The sequence below is a fragment of the Chelonoidis abingdonii genome, chromosome 5, assembly GCF_003597395.2.
Source record: "Chelonoidis abingdonii isolate Lonesome George chromosome 5, CheloAbing_2.0, whole genome shotgun sequence".
Lineage (NCBI taxonomy): Eukaryota > Metazoa > Chordata > Testudines > Testudinidae > Chelonoidis > Chelonoidis abingdonii.
Genome location: NC_133773.1, coordinates 28,322,648 through 28,343,583, shown reverse-complemented (window position 1 = coordinate 28,343,583; position 20,936 = coordinate 28,322,648). Strand labels below are relative to the sequence as shown.

The window sequence follows — 20,936 nt, the reverse complement described above, 5'->3', positions numbered from 1 at the left end:
TTTTTATATAAAGCTTTCTTTTTAAAACCTGCTTGAGGTTTTTCTCTAGTTAAGGCTAAGGGACGAAGGGAGGGGGAAAATCTCTTTGTGTTAGCTTGACTAGGTTTGAATGCATAGCCTCGGGGGAAGGTAAATTGCCCTCTCTGTCTTGCATTCAAGGAGTTAAGTACAGTATCGCCCAGGATAACCCGGGGAGGGGGAGCTGGGGATGAAATAAAGAGGAGACAAGGGGAGGGGGTTGGTTTCCCTTTGGTGCGAGACTCAGGGCTTCTGAGTCTTGGGGTCCCTCCAGGGAAAGTCTGGGGGACCAGAGCGAGGCAGGTGCTGAAATTCCTGTCTGGTGGCAGCGAGATCAGACCCAAGCTGGTAAAAGCTTGGGGGAGTTCATGTTAAGCCCCAAATTTTGGATGCTAAGGTCCAGATTTGGGAAGGAGAAGCTTATAACATCAATAAATAATTATTTTGTATAAAATGGCAACCTATAGCAATAATGGTTTGAATTAAATACCTATTGAACCAAAAAGAAAAAAGGAGAATAAGAAGCCCTTAAATCCCCAGTTCCAGAGAGTAATTATGCACATGACTAACTTAAAGTATGTTAGCCATTCCACTGCTGTTAGTTCTCCAATTAGGAACATGCTTAAATACATTGGTGAATCAGTGTCCCAGTTCACAGTAATTCCATATTAAAAATAGTTACTAATGATAATTAGCCTTTCCATTCAAACAGACCACACACCACACCTGAACTCCGTCACCTTTTCCCAGTCTACTTTTTCCCAGGTTACTTTTCCCCCCCAAAACCTTGCCAATTTGGATGCTTGCTGTAGTAGATGGTTGTGTTGGAATATTGGTGCCCTTTCCCCCGCTAAACAAGATTTCATCCATCTCTTAATGTACATCAATTGTTAGTTTCTAATTAGCCTGCCCGTACCCCATCAATCAGGTTTATGTGCATTCACATACCCTCTCCCCTCACTAAAATCAAATCAGGTTTATGTGCATCCAGCAACTACCCATAATATATTTATTAGCACTGCCCCCAATATTAAGGAACACAGCGCTATATTTAGGATGTTGTATGATATTCCCAAACTCCTCACTATACCTGAAGAAGACGTACACTGCAATGCAGGGCACTAGAGACAGCGTTGACACATGATGACATGCGCGATATTGAGATGGTTGCAAGGCCGACCAGCCTCTCCTATGTCAGTGTGGAGCGTAGATTTGTTTTTATTAACTTCAGCTTGGAGAAGCTGCATTCTCCACTGGCAACTGTTACAGGAAGTATTAGAAGTATACGCAGAGCAACAAAAGCATTTGGAAAGAGGGTGGTCATCTTATTTGTGCACAGATATTCCAGAACAGGCTTTGGAATTGATCCTGCTGAAATGTATCTTGAAAGAGCTTTCAATTCATCACCTAAATCACTCCCATGAATATTGCGCATGTCATCATATGTCAACGCTGTCTCTAGTGCCCTGCATTGCTGGTGTACGTCTTCAGGTATAGTGAGAAGTTTTGGAATATCATGCAACATCCTAAATATAGTGCTGTGTTCCTTGAGTGGCATGAAACATTCTTCAACTGACTGTATTGCACACAGGGTGACTAGACAGCAAGTGTGAAAAATCGGGATGGGATGGAGGGTAATAGGAGCCTATATAAGAAAAAGACCCAAAAATCGGGACTGTCCCTATAAAATCAGGACATCTGGTCACCCTAATTGCACAATCTAGCACCTGATTAAAGAATTCAACTTTGAATTGTTGTTTGGGGTCTCTTATGGGATTATCCTGTGCCTTGTAATCAAAATATCTTCTTTTTCGGTGACTCTTGTATTCTTCAATGGGGGCGGAAATAGCTTCAGTGTGAAGTGCCTCTGTGCCCTCTTCAGAAAGTTTTGAAATCACTCATCTGACCGGTAAGACTGTAGATATACTGACAGTGCAACGTGTTGATAGCTCTTTTATGTGTTGGAAGTAGCGGAAAGTCCAAGTTCGAATATCCTGAGGAAAAAAATGCTAGTTTTACAACAAATGCCTTCCAGGCTTCATAAAGATCCAGAATTGTTTGCCCTGTACCCTGGAGACAGAGATCGAGTTCATTTAGGTGAGCAGTGATGTCAGTTAGAAACATGAGCTTACACAGCCATTTGTCATCATCCAATTTGGGGTAGTTTTGTCCTTTTTCTGACAAAAAGGCCTGGATTGCATCAAAACAGTTTACAAAGCGTACCAAAACCTTGCCACAACAGCCACCAAATGTTGCTGTGAAGTGGAATGTCATTATAAGCACTGTCTGTCTCTTCTGGCGGTGCTTGAATCTGTCTGTGAGTCAAAGCAGATTGAGCAACAAGGAAATTCACAATTTGCACCACTGTATTCATCACATTAAACTCTGAATTAGAAATTTTAGCACACAGGTTTTCTAGATGGATGATACAGTGAATTTGACTCTCAGGCGGCCAATTTGATCTTCAAACTTACAAATCCCATCTGTTTTCCAACCATGGCAGGAGCACCACCTGTTGTCACACAAAATATTTTTCTGATGTCAACTCCTCGTTCTTCAAAATGGTTTACAAAACTTTCCACTATATCTTCCCCCTTTGTTGTGCAATACAGGGGTTTTAGGCAAAGTTCCTCTTTAATTTCATTGGAACACAATATCTTGCAACAGCTGCCAAACGTGGAAGATTTTTTATATCCACACTTTCATCAACTGCAATGCTTAACACTGGTATCTCTTTTAATGCCATCATCCGCTTTTCATTAATGTTTTCTGCCATTTTGCTTATGCGTCTTTCAACTGTTCTGGCAGAGACAGGCAGTTTTTATTCTAGATATGATCGTATCCAGGGCCGGCCCACAACATTTTGGCACTTGAGGTGGGGAACTCAAATGGCGCCCCCATGCCTCCTCGCTTGGGCCAAAACTTTGAAAGGTCTCAGTTCTGCCTTCTTCTTGTTCTACTCCTCTCATGGTACTGCTCTGCTACCTACTCCAATATAGGAGAAATAACTTCAAATGCCTTGTTCAAAAATTTTAAGTAACATTTAACTTTCAAATGCCTGAACAGCAAATGTAACTTTTCTTGTCTGCATAGTAAACACTGGCATTTTTATCTGTTTGATTATTCAAAGTGATGCTTTCCGTGCTCTGCCTGGAACTGCTCCCTTGATGCTGGAGACATTAGTTCCTTGTTGGGCTGTGGACTTGGGCTTGGTCCCACTGGAATCTATGCACATGTTGGGGGTGTCTCTGTTGACTGTGAACTGCTCTCCGCTGGTGCACTAGGTGGTATTTCAGGCTCCGCTTGAGCCTCTTGCATGGGTTTAGTGCTGCTGCAGGTGCAGGCTCCCCTGACTTTGGTGAGGTTGTAAGCATGGGCTCTGGTGCTGACTGCTCTGCCTGTTCTGATCCTTGAACTGGTTCTGGCTGGGTCCCAGGAACTGGATCTGAAAACACTGTCATAGACTCTGGTCTGGGATCTGGTTCCACCACCTCTGGCTGGGTCCCCAGGCCTGTAGTATCTGGGGGCACTGACTGGGCCCTTGTAGGAAGATTAGGAATGGAGTTAGGTTTGGAGGCCTGTCTAGCCTGGCTATGGGTGACCATCCCTACCCTTTTTGTTAGCCTCACAAGGTTGGCTAAGTCTTCTCCGAGCAACACGGGAACAGGATAATCATCATAGACTGCAAAAGTCCATATTTCTGACCAGCCCTTGTACTGGACAGGCAACTTGGCTGCAGGTAAGTTATAAGAGTTGGCCTTAAAGGGTTGCACCATCGCTTGAGCCTCTGGGTCAATGAATTTGGGGCCCATGAAGGATTGGTGGACAGCTGACACCTGTGCTCCAGTGTCTCAACACGCAGTAATCTTCCTCCCACCCACACTCAGTTTCCCTTCGCGCTGGGGCTATTTGTGGGGCATCTGGGCCTGAAGGCTCTCGGTAGGACCCCGAGATGATGAGTTGCAATCGGCTGGTGCTCTTGGGGCAGTTGGCCTTCACATGCCTCTGCTCATTACATTTAAAGCATCGCCCAGCTGACTGTGGGCTAGGGCAAAGTGGGAGGTTGGCGAGTAGGGTGGTGGGACAAGAGGGCATCTGGGGGGTCTCCCTGGCTGTGTGGAGGGCTCCTCCTTGTGAGGTGGGGCCTTGGGCTGACCCCAATGGTGGCATGTCATCCCGAGTTGCCCCTTCTGGTATCCCCACTGCCTGCTACTAGCTTTTTTCTTCTCCGCCACCTCCACCCATTTGGCTCTGATCTCCCCTGCCTTGATTACAGTTTTGGGCTTCCCATCTAGGATGTACCTGAGATGGGTTGGATAACAGAAACCCCCTTTGGGAATTGCCAACTGATGTGCTGAGCCTACCCCTGAGCCCATTTTCCCTGGCAGCTTGGGACTTCAGTGCCCTGCCTGGTTCAAGCCAGCCATGCTAGCCTGCTACAAACCCAGACCCAGGTCTGAACTACATCCCATAAATTGCAGGCTTACCTAAAAACAGCTTAAGAAGTGTTTCTGTCTCCAACACACAGATACACAGCTATCAATGGGGTCCAAACCCCAAATAAATTTGTCTACCCTGTATAAAGCTTATAAGGATAAACTCATATATTATTCGCCCTCTATAACACTGATAGAGAGGTATGAACAACTATTTACCCCCCCCCCCCCCCGGGTATTAATACATACTCTGAGTTAATTAGTAAAATAAGTAATAATAAGTAAAAAATGATTTTATTAAATACAAAAAGTAGGATTTAAGTGGTTCCGAGTAATAACAGAACAAAGTTAATTACCAAGCAAAATCAAATAAAACATGCAAGTCTAAGCCTAGTACAGTAAGAAAACGGAATACAGATAAAACCTCAGCCACAGATGTTTCAATAAACTTCTATCACAGACTAGATGCCATCCTAGTCTGGGCACAATCCTTTCCCCTGGTACAGTCCTTGTTCCAGCTCAGGTGGTAGCCACGGGATATCTCATGATTGCACCCCTTTGTTCTGTTCCACACCCTTATATGTTTCTCTGGGTCCCCTGTAGTGGGACAGGGGAGCACTGTGGGACATGCTCTGGGGAAATAGGAGAGTGCTAGGGGACAGGCTCTGGGGGTGGAAAGGGGAGCGCTGCCTGTGGGGCAGGTTGCAAGGGGAGGCTGTAGGGGCGGAGAGGAGAGTGCTGCGGGGTGGGTGCCTGAGGGCAGAGACAGACTCTGTGGGGAGAGGAGAGCGCTGCGGGACGGGTGCTCCAGGGCAGGGCCAGGCTCTGTGGGGAGAGGAGAGCGCTGCGGGACGGGTGCTCCAGGGCAGGGCCAGGCTCTGTGGGGAGAGGAGAGCGCTGCGGGACGGGTTGCAGAGGGGAAGGCGAGGCGGTAGGGGCGGGTTGCAGGGGGGAAGGGCAGGCGGTGGGGGCGGGGAGAAAAGCGCGGGCGGGCGGCAGGTTGGCTGTGGAAGGGCGGGGCCGGTTCCTCGGGCCGGCCTGGCGTGTTGGGCCCCGCGGTGTCCATGGTGACTGCAGCCGCCGGCCAGCGCTGGGTCTCGAGGGGCGGGGCCAGCCGGCATGTACGACCGGGCTCCGCGGGCGCTCACTCAGCCTGCGGCCGGCACCGAGGCGCATGTCGGGCCCGGCTCCTACCAGCTGCAGCCCAGGAAACAGCAGAAAGCAGGTAACGGGCGGGCAGCGCCCAGATTCACCCCTGGGCTGCCCCTGGCCGCCCCCCGAGGCCCTCAAGACAAACTCTGCCCTGGCCCCGCCTCCTGTGCAGGGACCCGCCGTCGCACCCACTTTCCCGTGTCTGCAGCTGCTGCTAGAGCTCGCGGGGCAATCAAACAGCGCCTGAAACCACGTCGGGGCTGCTTGGAAGTGATGAAAACCTCAGGAAGGGTTATGTAGGACGGTGCCAGTCACAAGGCTAGGTTGTGCGCCCCTGGAACTAGGCAGCGAGCATATAATGGGTAGCCTGGCTGGTGCAACTGAAACTGACATTCGCTCAATCTGGTTCAGGTGCCTGGGAAGAGAGCTCAGGCCTGAGCTGTTCCTGTTATCTGCAAGGTTTGACCCAGAGAAAGCTCAGAGCATAGTGTGTAAGGGACTTCCTGGGTAAGCTGCAAAAGGGTGCACACCAAGAGAGCCATCTCCTTGTGAAAGGCAGAGTGGAAACAAGGAATATGTAGTTTTTACTTCAGTATAGCTAATGGAGATCAATACACTGTATGCGCTTCTCCCGGCCAACAGTTTACATTGTGCTATGTCTCTGCTAGGATTTTACATCAGGATAGCTGGTTGAGTTGGTTCTCAAAATGGAGATGATGTGATTCCTTTCTTTAACTTGAACTCTCTCTTCCTTCCATATATTTAAACATGATTGATATCTCACACAAGTTTTACCCTCTTGCAGTACTGACTTAAGCAGCGTTACTCCTGATTTGTTCCTGTGTGAGAGGAAAATTAGGCCCAGGCCTACTTTTTCCCAATGTCCTATGCTCTCCCCTAAAAGAATCCTTGTATACGGTGTTTTTGAATTCTGTTGGAGATGCAGCCAATCATCTTCTTCAGAACCCATGTGAGAGGAAAAATCTTGGAAATCCTGCAGTGCAAGGTCCTAGGTACAAAGTCCAGCAGTCTGCCACATTGTTAAAATGATGGGTTTGTATTCAGAAATACCTTTCTAATTCTCTTGTTGAAAAGGCTTATCTAATTCTTTATCCCACTTTGACATACATATGAGTTCTCAGTAGGGTTCAGTGTAGCTGGGCTTTCATATATTTTACTAGAAGTATTTTTACTTCCTTTGTACTGAATAAAAAGAAATTGTGTCTCCTTGGGTGGCTTTGAATTTCCATTTATGTTCTTTTCAACCAGAGCAAGGCTCTGCAATTGAAGATATAAACATTTGGGATATCTGACAAGTTATTTTTCCCCCCCTATTTAAAGTAGGAATGACTTGAGAGTGTCTGTCTGTAGTATTGGAATCTCACTTCTTTCAGCCTAATATCTTAGAAGCAGGTATATAGAATTCAGTCTCAGATACAAATTGAAGTTAAAGGAGCTATGAGTAAGGGTTTCTTGCCAATCAGCAGTCAAAAGTCAAGATGGATATAGGGTTAAGTTAATGTGTTGTTTTGTAGCAGTTAAATATGGATTAATTATAAGGCCATGCCAGAAATAAAGACTTCATTAGGTTGTCCCGGAGCGGCACTCATCAGAGGTACAGCCTCTGAAAACACCAAAAAACCCTAAATTGAGATGCAATAAGATTTTACCTAATTTTAATTATCTTAATTGTATCTGTAAAATCGTAAATTAAATACAGAGTTTATACCTTTTAAGCCTATAACTCGTCTTAGCCCTTGAAGGCCATTTTGTGGATCTTACTGAGGAAAGTATTAGGAATAGAAGCGAGGAGTATTAAAAATAAACAAATATAACATTTCTTCTTTTATTTGCTCTTCTTTCTTTACCTTCCCTCTTGCTGTCAACATTACCTTATCCCAGAAGTAATATAAAAAATCCACTGGAAACTTCTCTAATGAACCTGAAGTAGGAGACTGCATTGCATTTAAATACAACTAAAGTAAATCCCAGTTGAACATAAATACAATTGTAATTAAGCATTACTTCATTTACAGGGAAATTAACTCATTTTTAAACACTTTTCTATAATTTTATGTACATCTATCCAACGTTACTACATAATACTTACAGCGTCCTGGATGTCAGACTAGGTGATCATAATGATTATTTGTGTGTGTAAAATACAGGAAATCTATGAATAACTTTTTATAACATCTTTTATACAAACTATCTCAACTACTTTATGAAGTTAAATAACATGACTTAGAGTTAAATAACAGCAGAGGGGGAGTCAGAAATTAGGAGAGGTTGGTAAAGGAGAAAAGGTATATTTTTACTCAAGATTTTAAATGAAATGGAGGATCAATGAGAGAGAGAGATGTAGAAGGGTGTGAGAATTGGCTGCAGCTGCCAAGGAGGCAGCCCCCTCGCCAACAGTGGTCAGATTATGTGTGAAGGGATTGAGAGGAGCCTAGTGTAATCTATATAGAGAGGGAATGGAGTAAGATCATGGTGCATTTTAAAATCAGAAAAGGGAGTTTTGAACTGGATCCTGAAATGCATGGGCAGCCACTGTAATTGTTTGAATAGGGAGGTAGTGAATTTGCACTTCTCTGTACATGTGAGAAGGAGGTCAGTAGCCTTCCATGGATTGATTCTCCATTGCTTAATAGTCTTTCAGTCAAAACTGGATGTCTTTCTAAGTCAACCAAATCAATGGAATTGGTGCAGGAAGTATTTGGTGAAATTCTGTGGCTTATGTTATGCAAGAGGTCAGACCAGAAGATCATAATGGGCCTTCTTGGGCTTAAAATCTGTTAATTTCTTCTGTGCAAACAGGAACCTGAAGAAGTAGGGTTTAGAGAAGCTATAGAGAATGGGCTTTGGGACTCTGTTAGCTGCTTCAGGTCTAAAATGTATTTAAAGTGATAGCTTTATGCCTTATAAAGTAGCTTTATCGTTTTTCAGCCACACACTCTTTATATATTTCTCATCTTTTCAATGGAGCAGAAAAATTAGATGAACCAAATATTTTCATTACTAAAAAATAATTTTGATGCATATATGGGTTGTTTGCTTTCTCAAACTTTTGTAAGTGTATATGTTTTACTGGTTTTTTTTCATGCCCCCTCACTTGCAGATGGGTATGCTCCATTTCTTTCTTTGACAACTCGAGACTCTGCATTTACTATTCCAAAGGCTGAGATTGATGTTCCAGGACCAGGATGGTATGATATTTCCAAAGTGCAGGTAAAATTATAGAAGTTGCATTAAACAAATTAAGAGAGGAAATTTGCAACCTGACTTTTAAAACAGTAATAACAAGTGATGTTCGTAACAAATTTCAGTGAAACAAGTCAATAAACACCCTCCTCCTAAAATTAAAGTGGCCAGGGGTGAAAGAGACAGCATGGTGGGAAGCAGCAGAGAATCCTGTGGCACCTAATAGACTAACAGACGTTTTGGAGCATGAGCTTTCGTGGATGAATACCACTTTGTCGGATGCATGGTGGGAAGTGATCATTTGGACAAGGACTTTTATTTATATACAATCCTTTCCTCCTCCTTGTTCTGCCTCTTCAGGCATCCCCCCTTCTCCACGTCTTTCCCCAATGGAAAACTGACAAAAGAGTCCTTGATGCCCCCAAACAATGATGTTGCTGGATGCTTGGTAACAGTTAAAAATTCAGGTTTTTTCCGAGTGCTTTCAAGTAGCTGCCCAACTCACTAGACGTTCTGTTGTTTTCATGCAGTTCACTTCCAGTAGTAGTGGGTACCTTGTGTATGGTGTAGGTCAAGATTTCTTGATGCCCCAGTGTACTAACAGATAATATCATTTGAAAAGAGTGAAGACACATGAAGTTTGAGTAATGAATGCTATATTGATTTTAATAAATGAAACGATGTAGTAATGGTTCCAGTAAGAATAAAGAGAGTTCAGATTAATACTGGATGAATTATTTGAGAGGAAAGGCAAAGGAACCTTCTCAGGCTTGCTTGATAGGTTTTTGTATACTCTATTAAAGTGGTGCACAAACTTTTCCAGTCATGCTCCACTTACCATTCACGGAATTTGTTGCCCCCTTCCTCCATTACTTGTAATCTGAAACTGTTTGAGATTTTTTGCCAGGGCTGTATCCTGGAGTGGGACTGGGATCCCTCTTCCATGATAGTGGGAACAGGATAAAAATTCAACAATATGGGGGTAGATATTGCAGAGTGTTATGGGAGCAGAATTAAAAAAAAAAATAGTCCTCCTGCACTGCAAACAACATGAATGCCACAGATAGCAGCTACCGTTTTCTGGCTGCCCAGCTCTGAATGTTGCTCTGCCACCAGGAGCAGTGCAGAAGTAAGGCCACCCTTACTTCTGTGCTGCTGCTGGTGGCAGTGCCACCTTCCAATAGTGCTGGCTTCCTCCGGGCCCCGGGGTATGCAAATTCCTGCTCCACCCCAGGCCTTGCCCCCACCCGACTCCTTCCCCCAAGCGCTCACCCCTGCCCCGCCTCTTCCTGCCCCTGCTCGGCCTCAGGCCCCACTGATTGTGGCGGGAGGGGGGCACTGGGAGGGAGGGGGAGGAGTTGATTGGCGGAGCCAATGGCAGATGGGAGGTGCTGTGGGAGGAGGGAGGGAGCTGGCTGCGTACTCACTAATTTTTTTCCATGGGTGCTCCAGCCCTGGAGCACATACAGAATCGGCACCTATGCCACCTGGAGAGCAGCAGCTGCTGGCCGGGGCATTCATGTTGTTTGGGAGGACTGGTTTTTTTTTAATCCCATTCCCGTCCCACCCTGCAATATCCACTCTATTTTTATCCCCCTCCTGCTATTATGGCAGCGGGTCCTGCAGGACCTATAATATCCCACAGGATCTCAGTTTCTTGGTGCCGCCTCAGAGAACCTCTCGCACCCCCGCCTTAAGGGGGAACCCCCATTAGCGCACCACTGCTCTATTGTATGTGTGCTTTTAGGATTTCAGTAATAACATTAGCATTAAAGAGAAGCTGGAATTTTATTTAATTCCTTCATTCTTCATTTATCTGAAAACATTGTTTACTTGTTAGTTAAATTTAAATCTAATAAATATATCTATCTGAAATCACATGTAAGGCTATGGAAATGAAATGTTTTAATGATTATATAGATTCAGATTGTATCTGACTGCTTTGAGAATGTTGTAAGGGTGGAAAGGGTACCAAAAGTCTCCCTTCACCCCCATATTCGTGCACAGTGATTGGCCACAATTGCAGTCCCTGAGCTCTTTTGAGTACAGAGATTTGATTCCTCCTAGCATTCTCTGCATGTTCAAGACACTCAGAAGTGGATGGAGTGATGGTGGGGCTCCTGGTCGCCCTTCCTGTATCTGCAGCCAAAGCTGGCCAGATGTGTGGGGAGAGTATCCTGCTCCTCTGTATGCCAGAGGCTGAGGAAGGGTTCTGCTTTTCTGGGGCAGCAAAGTGGGCCAGTGCCTATAACATGCAGTTGAAGTTGTTGTAACTGTGTATTAGAATTAAGTCTGCAAGGCAACAATCTCAGTATAAATACATATTTTAAATTTTATTAATATGAAGTATTAAACACTTGGGTTTTACAGTTCACTTTTGGAATTAAAAGAAAACATGACTTTAATAGTATCTGTTAGCAATTATGAAGTAAGTAAAAATAATGCAGTTAGTGTAAGCATTAAACAATTTCTAAAGTGTGCTACTATTTTACAGTGGAAAATTCATTGTTATGGCTTTGTCATTGTAATGTAGTATACTTGTTTTTTGATCTTCTCCATTGCAGACTGCTTTAAGAGTTTTTGTCTACAGTTTACACCCTCCAGTGGTAAAAGGCAGTAATACAATCAGTTTTATACTAGCACGCTATAACAGCAATCATAGTTAAAAGTATCAGAAGGTTTCTTCAGTGCTCTTCCTCACATTCTGTCTTCCTGCTGAATCTTGCTTTTGTTTTAATTTGTGGTGTGAAAAATTAAATAATCCCTCAAGTATTATTTTTTTATGTACTAATCTTTGCAGACAACGTAATTGTTTTTTTAGCTGTGTAGGGAAAAGGTACTTAGGGCTTTGGCAGCACTTAGGCCTTGTCCACACTATGGAGGGAGATGGATCTACGTTACACAACTTCAGCTACGTGAATAACATAGCTGAAGTCAATGTACTTAGATCTGCTTACCACAGGGTCCACACTACGCCATGTTGACTGGAGACGCTCTCCCATCGACTCCTCTTAAACTTTCTCATTCAGGTGGAGTATAGGAGTTGACTGGAGAGCGACTGGTGGTCGATTTAGCGGGTCTAGACCACCAATGCATCTATCACCATGCGTCGAACCCCCAGTAAGTGTAGACAAGCCCTTAAAGTTGATTATCAGTCATCCAATGTGGAACTTGTAGACAATCATTTTCTTTTATGGCAAGGTATTGGTGGGGGGAAATACTATAAACAGTGCACAGGTAAACCCATATTAGAAAGATATTTTATTCCTTTCTTCCCTGATACATCATCATATATTATGGTACTTTGTTTAGTTAATGTCATACTAATACTGCATTCTATGAAATCTGACGTAATGTAGCTTACATGATGGAATGTGATATGACGTAAAACAACACAGGTGAAATGAAGTAAACCAAGCAATTTCTGACACTTTATATTTCTGTAAAATTTGCATTTGTAGAGTAGTTATAAAAATGCATTTCTGTAACTTCTGGTTTACTAATTGGGTATGGATAAGTTGTACTGTTGTTGTCAATGATTGTCAGATACAGTAGCAGCACTAATGCTGACATAACGTATTTGGTGCTCTTTTGAGGTTCTATTCCCACAATATGTCTTAGTTCCCTTTAAATTGAGACATCAGGAGTACTTCATTTCTGTTTCTTCTACTATGTTCTGAAGAAAAAAGCAAAACCTAGTTATATTATGAGCCAGTCCTAACCCCTACAATAGCTGCATGAGTTGTAATTCTGTAAGTACTGTCTCAAGGTGGTGGGGATTGGTAGCTCCTCCCTCCCCTTTGGACTTCCTCCTCACACCCCTTCGCTTTCTTGAAGGCCTATCATAGGCCTCAGCCCCCACAAAGGGACAGTGACAGCCACTCATTAGAAACCAAAGGTCACAGAGCTGATGGTTCTAAAGCTGTCATCATCTGGATTCTTATACTGGAACTTGTTTACCACTGGTGCGGCTGCTACTTCTCAATCATTGAAAAGAAGAACACAATCTATTGATTCTGGACCCAGTGTATTGAAAATACAGAAGCTTTTGTACGTACAATTCAACTCAAATTTATTTAAACCTACTGATATTTGTATAGAAGGAGCCAGTGCTCTAACTTTTGGTGGCCCAGCATTAGATTGTAAGTTCTCTGGGGCAGAGACCATCTTTTTGTTCTGTTTGTACAGTATCTACCTTGGGCTCCTGGTCCATGTTTGGGGCTCTCTTACGTGCTACTGCAATATGAACAAATAGATGATTATAATAATTGATATAGTGTTTTTCCTTTACTAGAAAAAGAAGAAACAACAACTAATATCTTACTGTATTAGAAATGACAGGGATACTTGTAATTCACTGAGGAGTATTGCTGTAAGAAATTTTAAAATAATATTTCATTGAAAACTGCAGGATGAAACAACCATTTTCAGCCTCTTTATCTAAATAGTTGCATTTCCTATTTTAAATCAAGTAAAACAATACTGGGAAAAGAAAATTGATCTGCATCTAGAGTATTTTAAAAGAAATTAGTGCAGACATAGCCAGTCCTTTAAACCGAAGAGCTGACAATCAACTGTTTTTTATTTTGTGAAGTTCTTGTCAAGTTCATAATTATTTTACTTGACAATTTCATAGAATATTCATTTTTCCATATTTTTAGAATAATATAAAAGGTGGTAAGAGTCCACAGAACAAAGAAGAACGTTTCAAGGAGATCATTACAGACACTCCAGGACCTGGAAGCTATAACCAACCTCCTGCAATGGGGTTAGAGATTAATAACAGGAAGCAGAAAGAGCATAAAGAACATAGTCAACTGGTATGTTAGTAAAAAAGGATGATGCTATATTCATTCTTTTTCTTAAAATTTGATATTGAATCACAAATGTTAACATAAAATGTATAAAAACACTAGTAAACATATTACTGAACTTAATCTTTTCAAAAGCAGCCTGAAGTGGTACAATTGCATACCTACAGTGGTGCTCACAAATATCACAAGACAGTTCAGGTGATGGGAGGAGATTGAATTAATGTGGGGAAAATAAATTAAAGCAAACAATAACCTATAGAACTACTATGAAACCATTTCAAATAAGAATAAATCTTTTAAAAGACTAATCTTCCAGTATACACTAAAAGTACAATCTTCTCTCCGCCTGATTCACAGGAGGGATGTATATCCACTTCTCCTACCTCCCAGATGAGTGCCTCAGTCACCATGCTGTGGAGTAATTCTCACTTGTTCTCTTTGGTCCAAGAGATATTTACATATTTTTGCAAAGTGGAATGGTGTCAACAGGCGAGGTTGAGGAAAATAGCATGTTTCCTGGTGATTAGGGCACTCACCTGGCAGGGAAGAGAACCAAGTTCAGGCCCTTCTCTGAAAAATATTTAAGTGTCTATACAAAGTAGAAAGCTTCAACAGGAGAGAGCAAGAGCAACACAACCCAGAAAAATCTGTAGCCTGGTGGTTCTGATGCTCACCTGGGAGTGGGGAGGTAAGACTTCAAAGCTAGCTCAGGTATGCCTACCTATGCTGCAGTTATACCTCCCAACTGCTGTTAGACACACCCTTAGGGAGCAGTCAGAAGGTTACTTGGTGCTTCCCCACTGGCTACAGTGCATGGGATTAGCTGTACTGGCCCTTTCCCTGGCAGAGCTGTAGAATTTCATTGGTTTGTTCTTGAGCAGCGTGCAGACTCAAAAGTCCATGTTTAGCACAGATTTGGAGGTCTGACATTAACTGAAATAGGATATAACATTTTAATTTATATAGGTTAAATTTACAGTTACCAGAAAGTTTTTTAAGAGCTTCTGTAGTTAACTTCAAATAGAGTAGAACTCCTTAGATGTGTTTTTGCATCATTGCTTTATTGTATCATTCTTTATGTCCCAGCTTTCCTCATGTGACTTTTATTTGTAATTTATCAGCATGGCAGTTGAATTACCATTAGGTCATAAATGACAAAAGTTTATTGCTCATTTGGCAGCAATAGATCACTGAAAGAAATGAGATTACAGTCAATTATATAGGAAGGTACTAATGTAATCATAAAGATTACAGTGTAAATTTTATTTTACCAAACTGTTAGTAGAATTTATAACCACACAAATAAACAGATCAGAAATTTGATGGTAACTGAAAAGGGATAATATCAAATTGGGGAAGTCTACACAGAAAAATAAAGTTAAATTTTCACTCTTCCAATAAGACTATATGAACGCAAAGTGCTGTATTGTTGTTATCCTTCTACATATGTGACATTATAAGGTTCAGTTGTTACTTAATGATTCACTAGTACACTGACATCTATTAAAAGTACATGTGCTTCAAAACATAAAAGTGAAAATTTAATATTCTAGACCACCTTTTTAATAAAGTGTAGGGCTATATCTTTCTTTTTCTTTGGGTGCATTCACCTTCAGTTTATGCAACATGGATGGAATGTGTTTGTGATCTAATTTAAAGCACAATCTCATTGTTTTTTACAGAGGACTGCTGGCACTACAAAAGTATACCGAAAAGTGGATGGTCCCTCTATCCCTTCTCCAGGCCAAGCATTTGGGTATGAAGAAGCTGAGGATGGCACTCTTATTAAACAATACCCACCTCAAAGAGATGTGACATTAGGCCCAGCATACTATCAACCAGTAATTGTAAGTAATTTTAGAACAATTTCATAAGACTGGCTACAGGATTACAAAATAGTTTAAGGTTTATCTTTAGCTATAAAATGTTGTCATGACATGTTTTCTCTCAAGAGTGAAAGTTAATGGTATTGGTACTATTATATATTTTGGGCTGGCTACAGAGCCAATTTCATTTTCGATTTATATGGGTACAACTCCATTGAAATAAGTGGGACCTACTTGACTGTTGTTGAGTTTGATACAAAGAATAGAAAACAATATAGATTTAAAAGGTCATTGCTACTGCCTCTTCTAGTTCCACCTGGCTGGAAAGGGAACACGAAAGTAGCCACTAGTTTAGCAAGCAATGCTGTAAAGAGTACAAGAGCTGAATTAAGAAGGAATGTGCTTGTGGGCTTGACCAACTGTCTTCTTCTGGTCTCACCGGTTTCTGCAGAATTCAAGATTTATTTTTTAAATAAATTCAGTTTCTAGCTCTTTTGGTGGCAAAGATATCCTTCTGAATACCAAGTTGAGGCAGTTGTCTTAATGAGTCAACAGACAGGCTGAAATAATAGCTTTAAGGGATACAAACTGCCTCAGATAAAAGGCCCTACCAATTTCATGGTCCATTTTGGTCAATTTCACAACCATGGGATTTTGAAAATTATAAATCTAATGATTTCAGCTATTTATATCTGAAATGTCATGGTGTTGTAATTGTAGGGGTCCTGGCCCAAAAAGGAGTTGGTGGGTGGGGTTGCAAGATAATATGTAGGTGGGGTTGTGGTATTGCTACCCTTATTTCTGCACTGCTCCTGGTAGTGGTGCTGCCTTCAGAGCTGGACAGCTGGAGAGTGGTGGCTGCTGGCTGAGAGCCCCGCTCTGAAGGCAGCGCCAGCACCATCACAGACATAAGCATGGTGCAGAAGTAAGGATGGCGTGATACGGTATTGCCACTCTTACTTCTGCACTGCTGCCTGCAGAGCTGGGTCCTCAGTCAGCGGCCCCCCACTCTCTGGCTGCTCAGCTCTGAAGGCAGCAGTACCGAAGTGAGGGTGGCAATACCACAATCCTCCTAAAATAACCTTGCAACCCACCCCCCATGCAAGTCTCTTTTGGGTCAGGACCCCCAATTTGAGAAACACTGGTCTCCCCCCATGAAATCTGCGTAGTATAGGGTAAAAACACACTAAAGAACAGATTTCACGTCAGGAGACCAGATTTCACGGTCTGTGATGCATTTTTCATGGCCGTGAATTTGGTAGGGCACTACTTATATATCTAAACAGGCTGTTTATGCTGAAGCCAGTTAGATGTTTTGACAAACTATTTTGATGTTGATAATTTTAGCAAAAATATTCATTTCCTGTGGGATTGCAGCCAGAGCTAGAGTAGAATACTACCATTCTTTCCCTTCACTCCACTCTCTTCCCTGAACGAGTGGCAGATGAAATAAAACTAATAGCAAGTAAAAAATAGTCAAACTCTTATCCATGGTTTGTTTTGTAGTCTTCTGTATTTTTGTCACATTGCTTTGCATTGTGCATAGAGTAATTAATAATCTCATTATTTGCCAGTTATCACAAAGATTGACATGGGCTGCTGGGGCAACTGAGAGCAGGGAAGACTGTCTCTTTTGTACTCTCAGTACATCTCCTGCTACTGCCAGGGCAGTGTGGAGGAAAAGGAGGAAGTGGCCACACTTGAATGTAGATAGATGAGTGGGAAGAGAGACAGAGCAAGCTGGGGTGGGGAAGACAGCAATAGGAGAAGAGGGAGATAGGGACATAAGGGCACAGGCTGGAGTAGGACATTCTAAAGCAGGGGTGGCCAACCCAGGGCTGGCGTTTCCATTAGGCGACCGGTGCCAGGATTTGGGGGGACGGCGTTTTGTGCACTCCCCACGGGGCGCACGGGAGCTTCCAGTTCCGCTCCTGTTGCACTGCCGCTGAAGGACCTTCTGCCGATGTGCCGCGGAAAACAGCGGCAGGCAATTGAGCAGCTCAATGACTACCGCTGTTGCCTGTAGCATTTTGGCAGAGGGTCCTTCTTCGGCGGCGCGACAGGAGTGGAACCGGAAGCTCCCCTGTGCCCCATGGGGAGTGCACAAAATGCAGCCCCCTCACCCCCGAATTCTGCCTAGGGCGCCAGAAACTCTGGCGCCGCTCCTGGGCCAACCTGAGCCTGAGAAGGATCCAGAATTTACCAATGTGCATTGCCAAAGAGCCACAGTAATACGTCAGGAGCCCCCTTGTTAGCTCCCCACCCTGCTATCAGTGCCTCTCACCCACCGGCGGCCCCACCAGTCAGCGCCTCCTCCCGTCCCCGCACGTCCCGATCAGCTGTTTTGTGGCATGCAGGAGGATCGAGGGGGAACTAAGGTACAGCAGGCTCAGGGGAAGGGGTGGAGTTGGGGCAGGGTCTGTGGCAGAGCCAGGGGTTGAGCAGTGAGCACCCCCCTGGGACATCTGAAAGTTGGCTTCTGTCGCTCCAGCCCCGGAGTCAGTGCCCATAGAAGAATCCACATATTAATTTCTGAAGAGCCGTATGTGGCTCCAGAGCCATAGGTTGGCCACCCTGTTCTAAAGTGTGGTGGCAGGATGGGAAGATGATGCAGAAGGGTCTATAACTATCAGAGCACAGTCCCATTCAGAACCTGGAATATTTGTGTAACATTATCGTCTTATTTTAAAGCAGTATGATTTTGACTTATAGTTTCTCTGCAAGGGCTTGATCTTGCAATGTGCTGAGCATTTGGCCCAAATCCAGCAAAGCACTTACGTGAATGTATTACTAAAAGTATATGAGTAGTCCCAATGACTTTAATGAAACTTCTTATGTACTTAAAGTTATGAATATGCTTAACACCTATGCTTTATCTGGGGCAGACTGCTTAGACCTCTGTATGATTGTGTCTCAAAGTTGAAAGTTTATCCTGAAGTTTAGAGACAGCAGTGCACATGCCTCTAATTTGAGGTTAATTATTTGGTAAGGTGATTTAATAATGAGTAACACTGTCTGAAGAGACATCCTAGGGAAGTCTTGTTCACTTGTAAATCAACCCTGGTTGATTACAATTACTTATGTGCTGGAGATTGGGAAATGGCTGTAGAGAAACACTGTCTTCATAGAATCATAGAATGTCAGGGTTTGAAGGGACTTCAGGAGGTCATCTAGTCCAACCCCCTCCTCAAAGCAGGACCAATCCCCAAATAAATCATCCCAACCAGGGCTTTGTCAAGCCTGACTTTAAAAACCTGTAAGGAAGGAGATTCCACCACCTCCCTAGGTAACCCATTCCAGTACCAGGCATCACTATCTCCCAGTGAAAAAGTTTTTCTCTAATATTCCATCAACTAAACCCCCACTGCAACTTGAGACCATTACTCCTTGTTGTGTCATCGCTGGTACCACTAGAGAAGCAGTCCTCGATCCAGTCTCTGTCTGGAACTTCTCAGGTAGTTGATAGCAGCTTCAAATCCCTCTCATTCCTCCCTTCTGCAGACTAAACAAGTCCAGTTCCCGAGTCTCTCCTCATTAAGTTCATGTGCTCCAGCCCCTAAGATTAATGTTGTGCCTTCTGCTGGACTCTTTCCAATTTTTCCACATCCTTCTTGTGGGGCCCAAACTGGATGCAAAATCCAGTTAGCCCACCAATGTCGAATAGAGGGAATGATCACATCGCTTGATCTGCCTGCAATGCCCCTACTTATACAGCCCCAAACTCGTTAGACTTCTTGCAACAAGGCAACACTGTTGTCAATATCTAGCTTCTCATCCACTGTAACCCCTAGGTCTTTTCTGCAGAACTGCTGCTAGCCCACGTCGTCCCTAGTCTGTAGCAGTGCATGGGTTTTCCACTCTAAGTGCAGGACCGGCACTTTCCTGTGAACTCATCAGATTTCCTTTGGCCCAGTCCTCTGATTGTCTAGGCCCTCTGTATCCATCTGCCTCCTCAGCGTATACACTCCTCTTCAGTTTAATGTCATACTGCAAACTTGCTGAGGGTGCAGCCATGCCATCGTCAGACATTAATGAAGATATGAACAAAACCGTCCCAAGGACTGACCCTTGGGCGCACTGATACCAGTGCCAGCTAAGCAGAGCCAGTTGCCATTGCTACATGGACCATTGTCGCTCATTAGCATTTAGACCAGCTTTTATCCCACCTTATAGTCCATTCATGCCAGCCAACTCATATCCAGCCCATACTTCTTTAACTTGCCGGGACAAGAATACTGTGGAGACCGTATCAAAAGCTTTGCTAAAAGTCAAGGAATTTGTAACACGTCCACTGGCTTCCCCTCATCCACAGAGCTAGTTAGCTTCTCATCATAAGGCAATTAGGTTGTCAGGCATGACTTGCCCTTGGTGAAAACCATGCTGACTGTTCCTGATCACTTTCCTCTCCTCTAAGTGCATTCAGAATTGATTCCTTGAGGACCTGCTCCATGATTTTCAGGGACTGAGGTGAAGGCTGACTGGCCTGTAGTTCCCTGAGATCCTCCTCTTTCTCCTTTTTTAAAGATGGGCACTACATTAGCCTTTTCGCAGTCAATCCGGACCTCCCCTGATCGCCATGAGTTTTCAAAGATAATGGTCCAATGGCTCATGCAATCACATCCTGCCAACTCCTTTAGCACCCTCAGATGCAGCGCATCTCGGCCCATGGACTTGTGCTCGTTCCAGCTTTTCTAAATAGTGCGCGCTCTGAAACCACTTCTTTCTCCACAGAGGGCTGGTCACCTCCTGCCCCATGCTGTGCTGCCCAGTGCAGTAGTCTGGGAGCTGACCTTGTTTCGTGAAGACAGAGGCAAAAAAAAGCATTGAGTACATTAGCTTTTTTTCCACAATCCCTGTCACTAGGTTGCCTCCCTCATTCAGTAAGGGGCAGCCACACTTTCCTTGACTTTCTTCTTGTTGCTAACATACCTGAAAGAAACCCTTCTGTTACTCTTAACATCTCTTGCTAGCTGCAAACTCCAAGTGTGATTTGGGGAAAAACCTTCCTGATTTCACTCCTGCATGCCTGAGCACTATTATTCTATACTCCTCCCTGGTCATTTGTCCATCTTCACTTCAACCTTGTAAGCTTCTTTTGTGTTTAAGACTCAGCAAGGATTTTCACTGGTAAGGCCAAGCTGGTCCGCCTGCCATATTTTACTAATTCTTTCTACACATCAGGATGGTTTGTTCCTGCAACCTCAAATAAGGATTCTTTAAAATATAGCCAGCTCTCCTGGACTCCTTTCCCCCTCATGTTATTCTCCCAGGGGATCCTGCCAGTCAGTTCCCTGAGGGAGTCAAAGTCTGCTTCTCTGAAGTCCAAGGTCTGTATTCTGCTGCTCTCCTTTCTTCCTTGTGTCAGGATCCTGAATTCGACCATCTCATGGTCACTGCCTCCCAGGTTCCCACCCACTTTTGCTTCCCCAACTAATTCTTTCCTGTTTGTGAGCAACAGGTCAAGAAGAGCTCTGCCCCTAGTTGGT

General features: G+C 43.6%; 1 protein-coding gene across 5 annotated transcripts in view; it reads left to right on the top strand.

The window, feature by feature from the left end:
* Positions 1-5,491: 5,491 nt before the first annotated feature.
* Positions 5,492-20,936, top strand: part of STPG2 (sperm tail PG-rich repeat containing 2) — a 436,725-nt gene continuing 421,280 nt past the window's right edge. For 4 of the 5 annotated variants that reach the window (XM_075066165.1, XM_075066168.1, XM_075066164.1 and 1 more), the window contains exons 1-4: positions 5,492-5,679; positions 8,728-8,837; positions 13,472-13,630; positions 15,307-15,471. In XM_075066165.1, coding sequence (XP_074922266.1) covers positions 5,574-5,679; positions 8,728-8,837; positions 13,472-13,630; positions 15,307-15,471 — 540 coding nt within the window. In that variant the 5' untranslated portion in view covers positions 5,492-5,573. The remainder of the gene's footprint in view (positions 5,680-8,727; positions 8,838-13,471; positions 13,631-15,306; positions 15,472-20,936) is intronic. The other variant, XM_075066166.1, reaches the window with a different exon arrangement.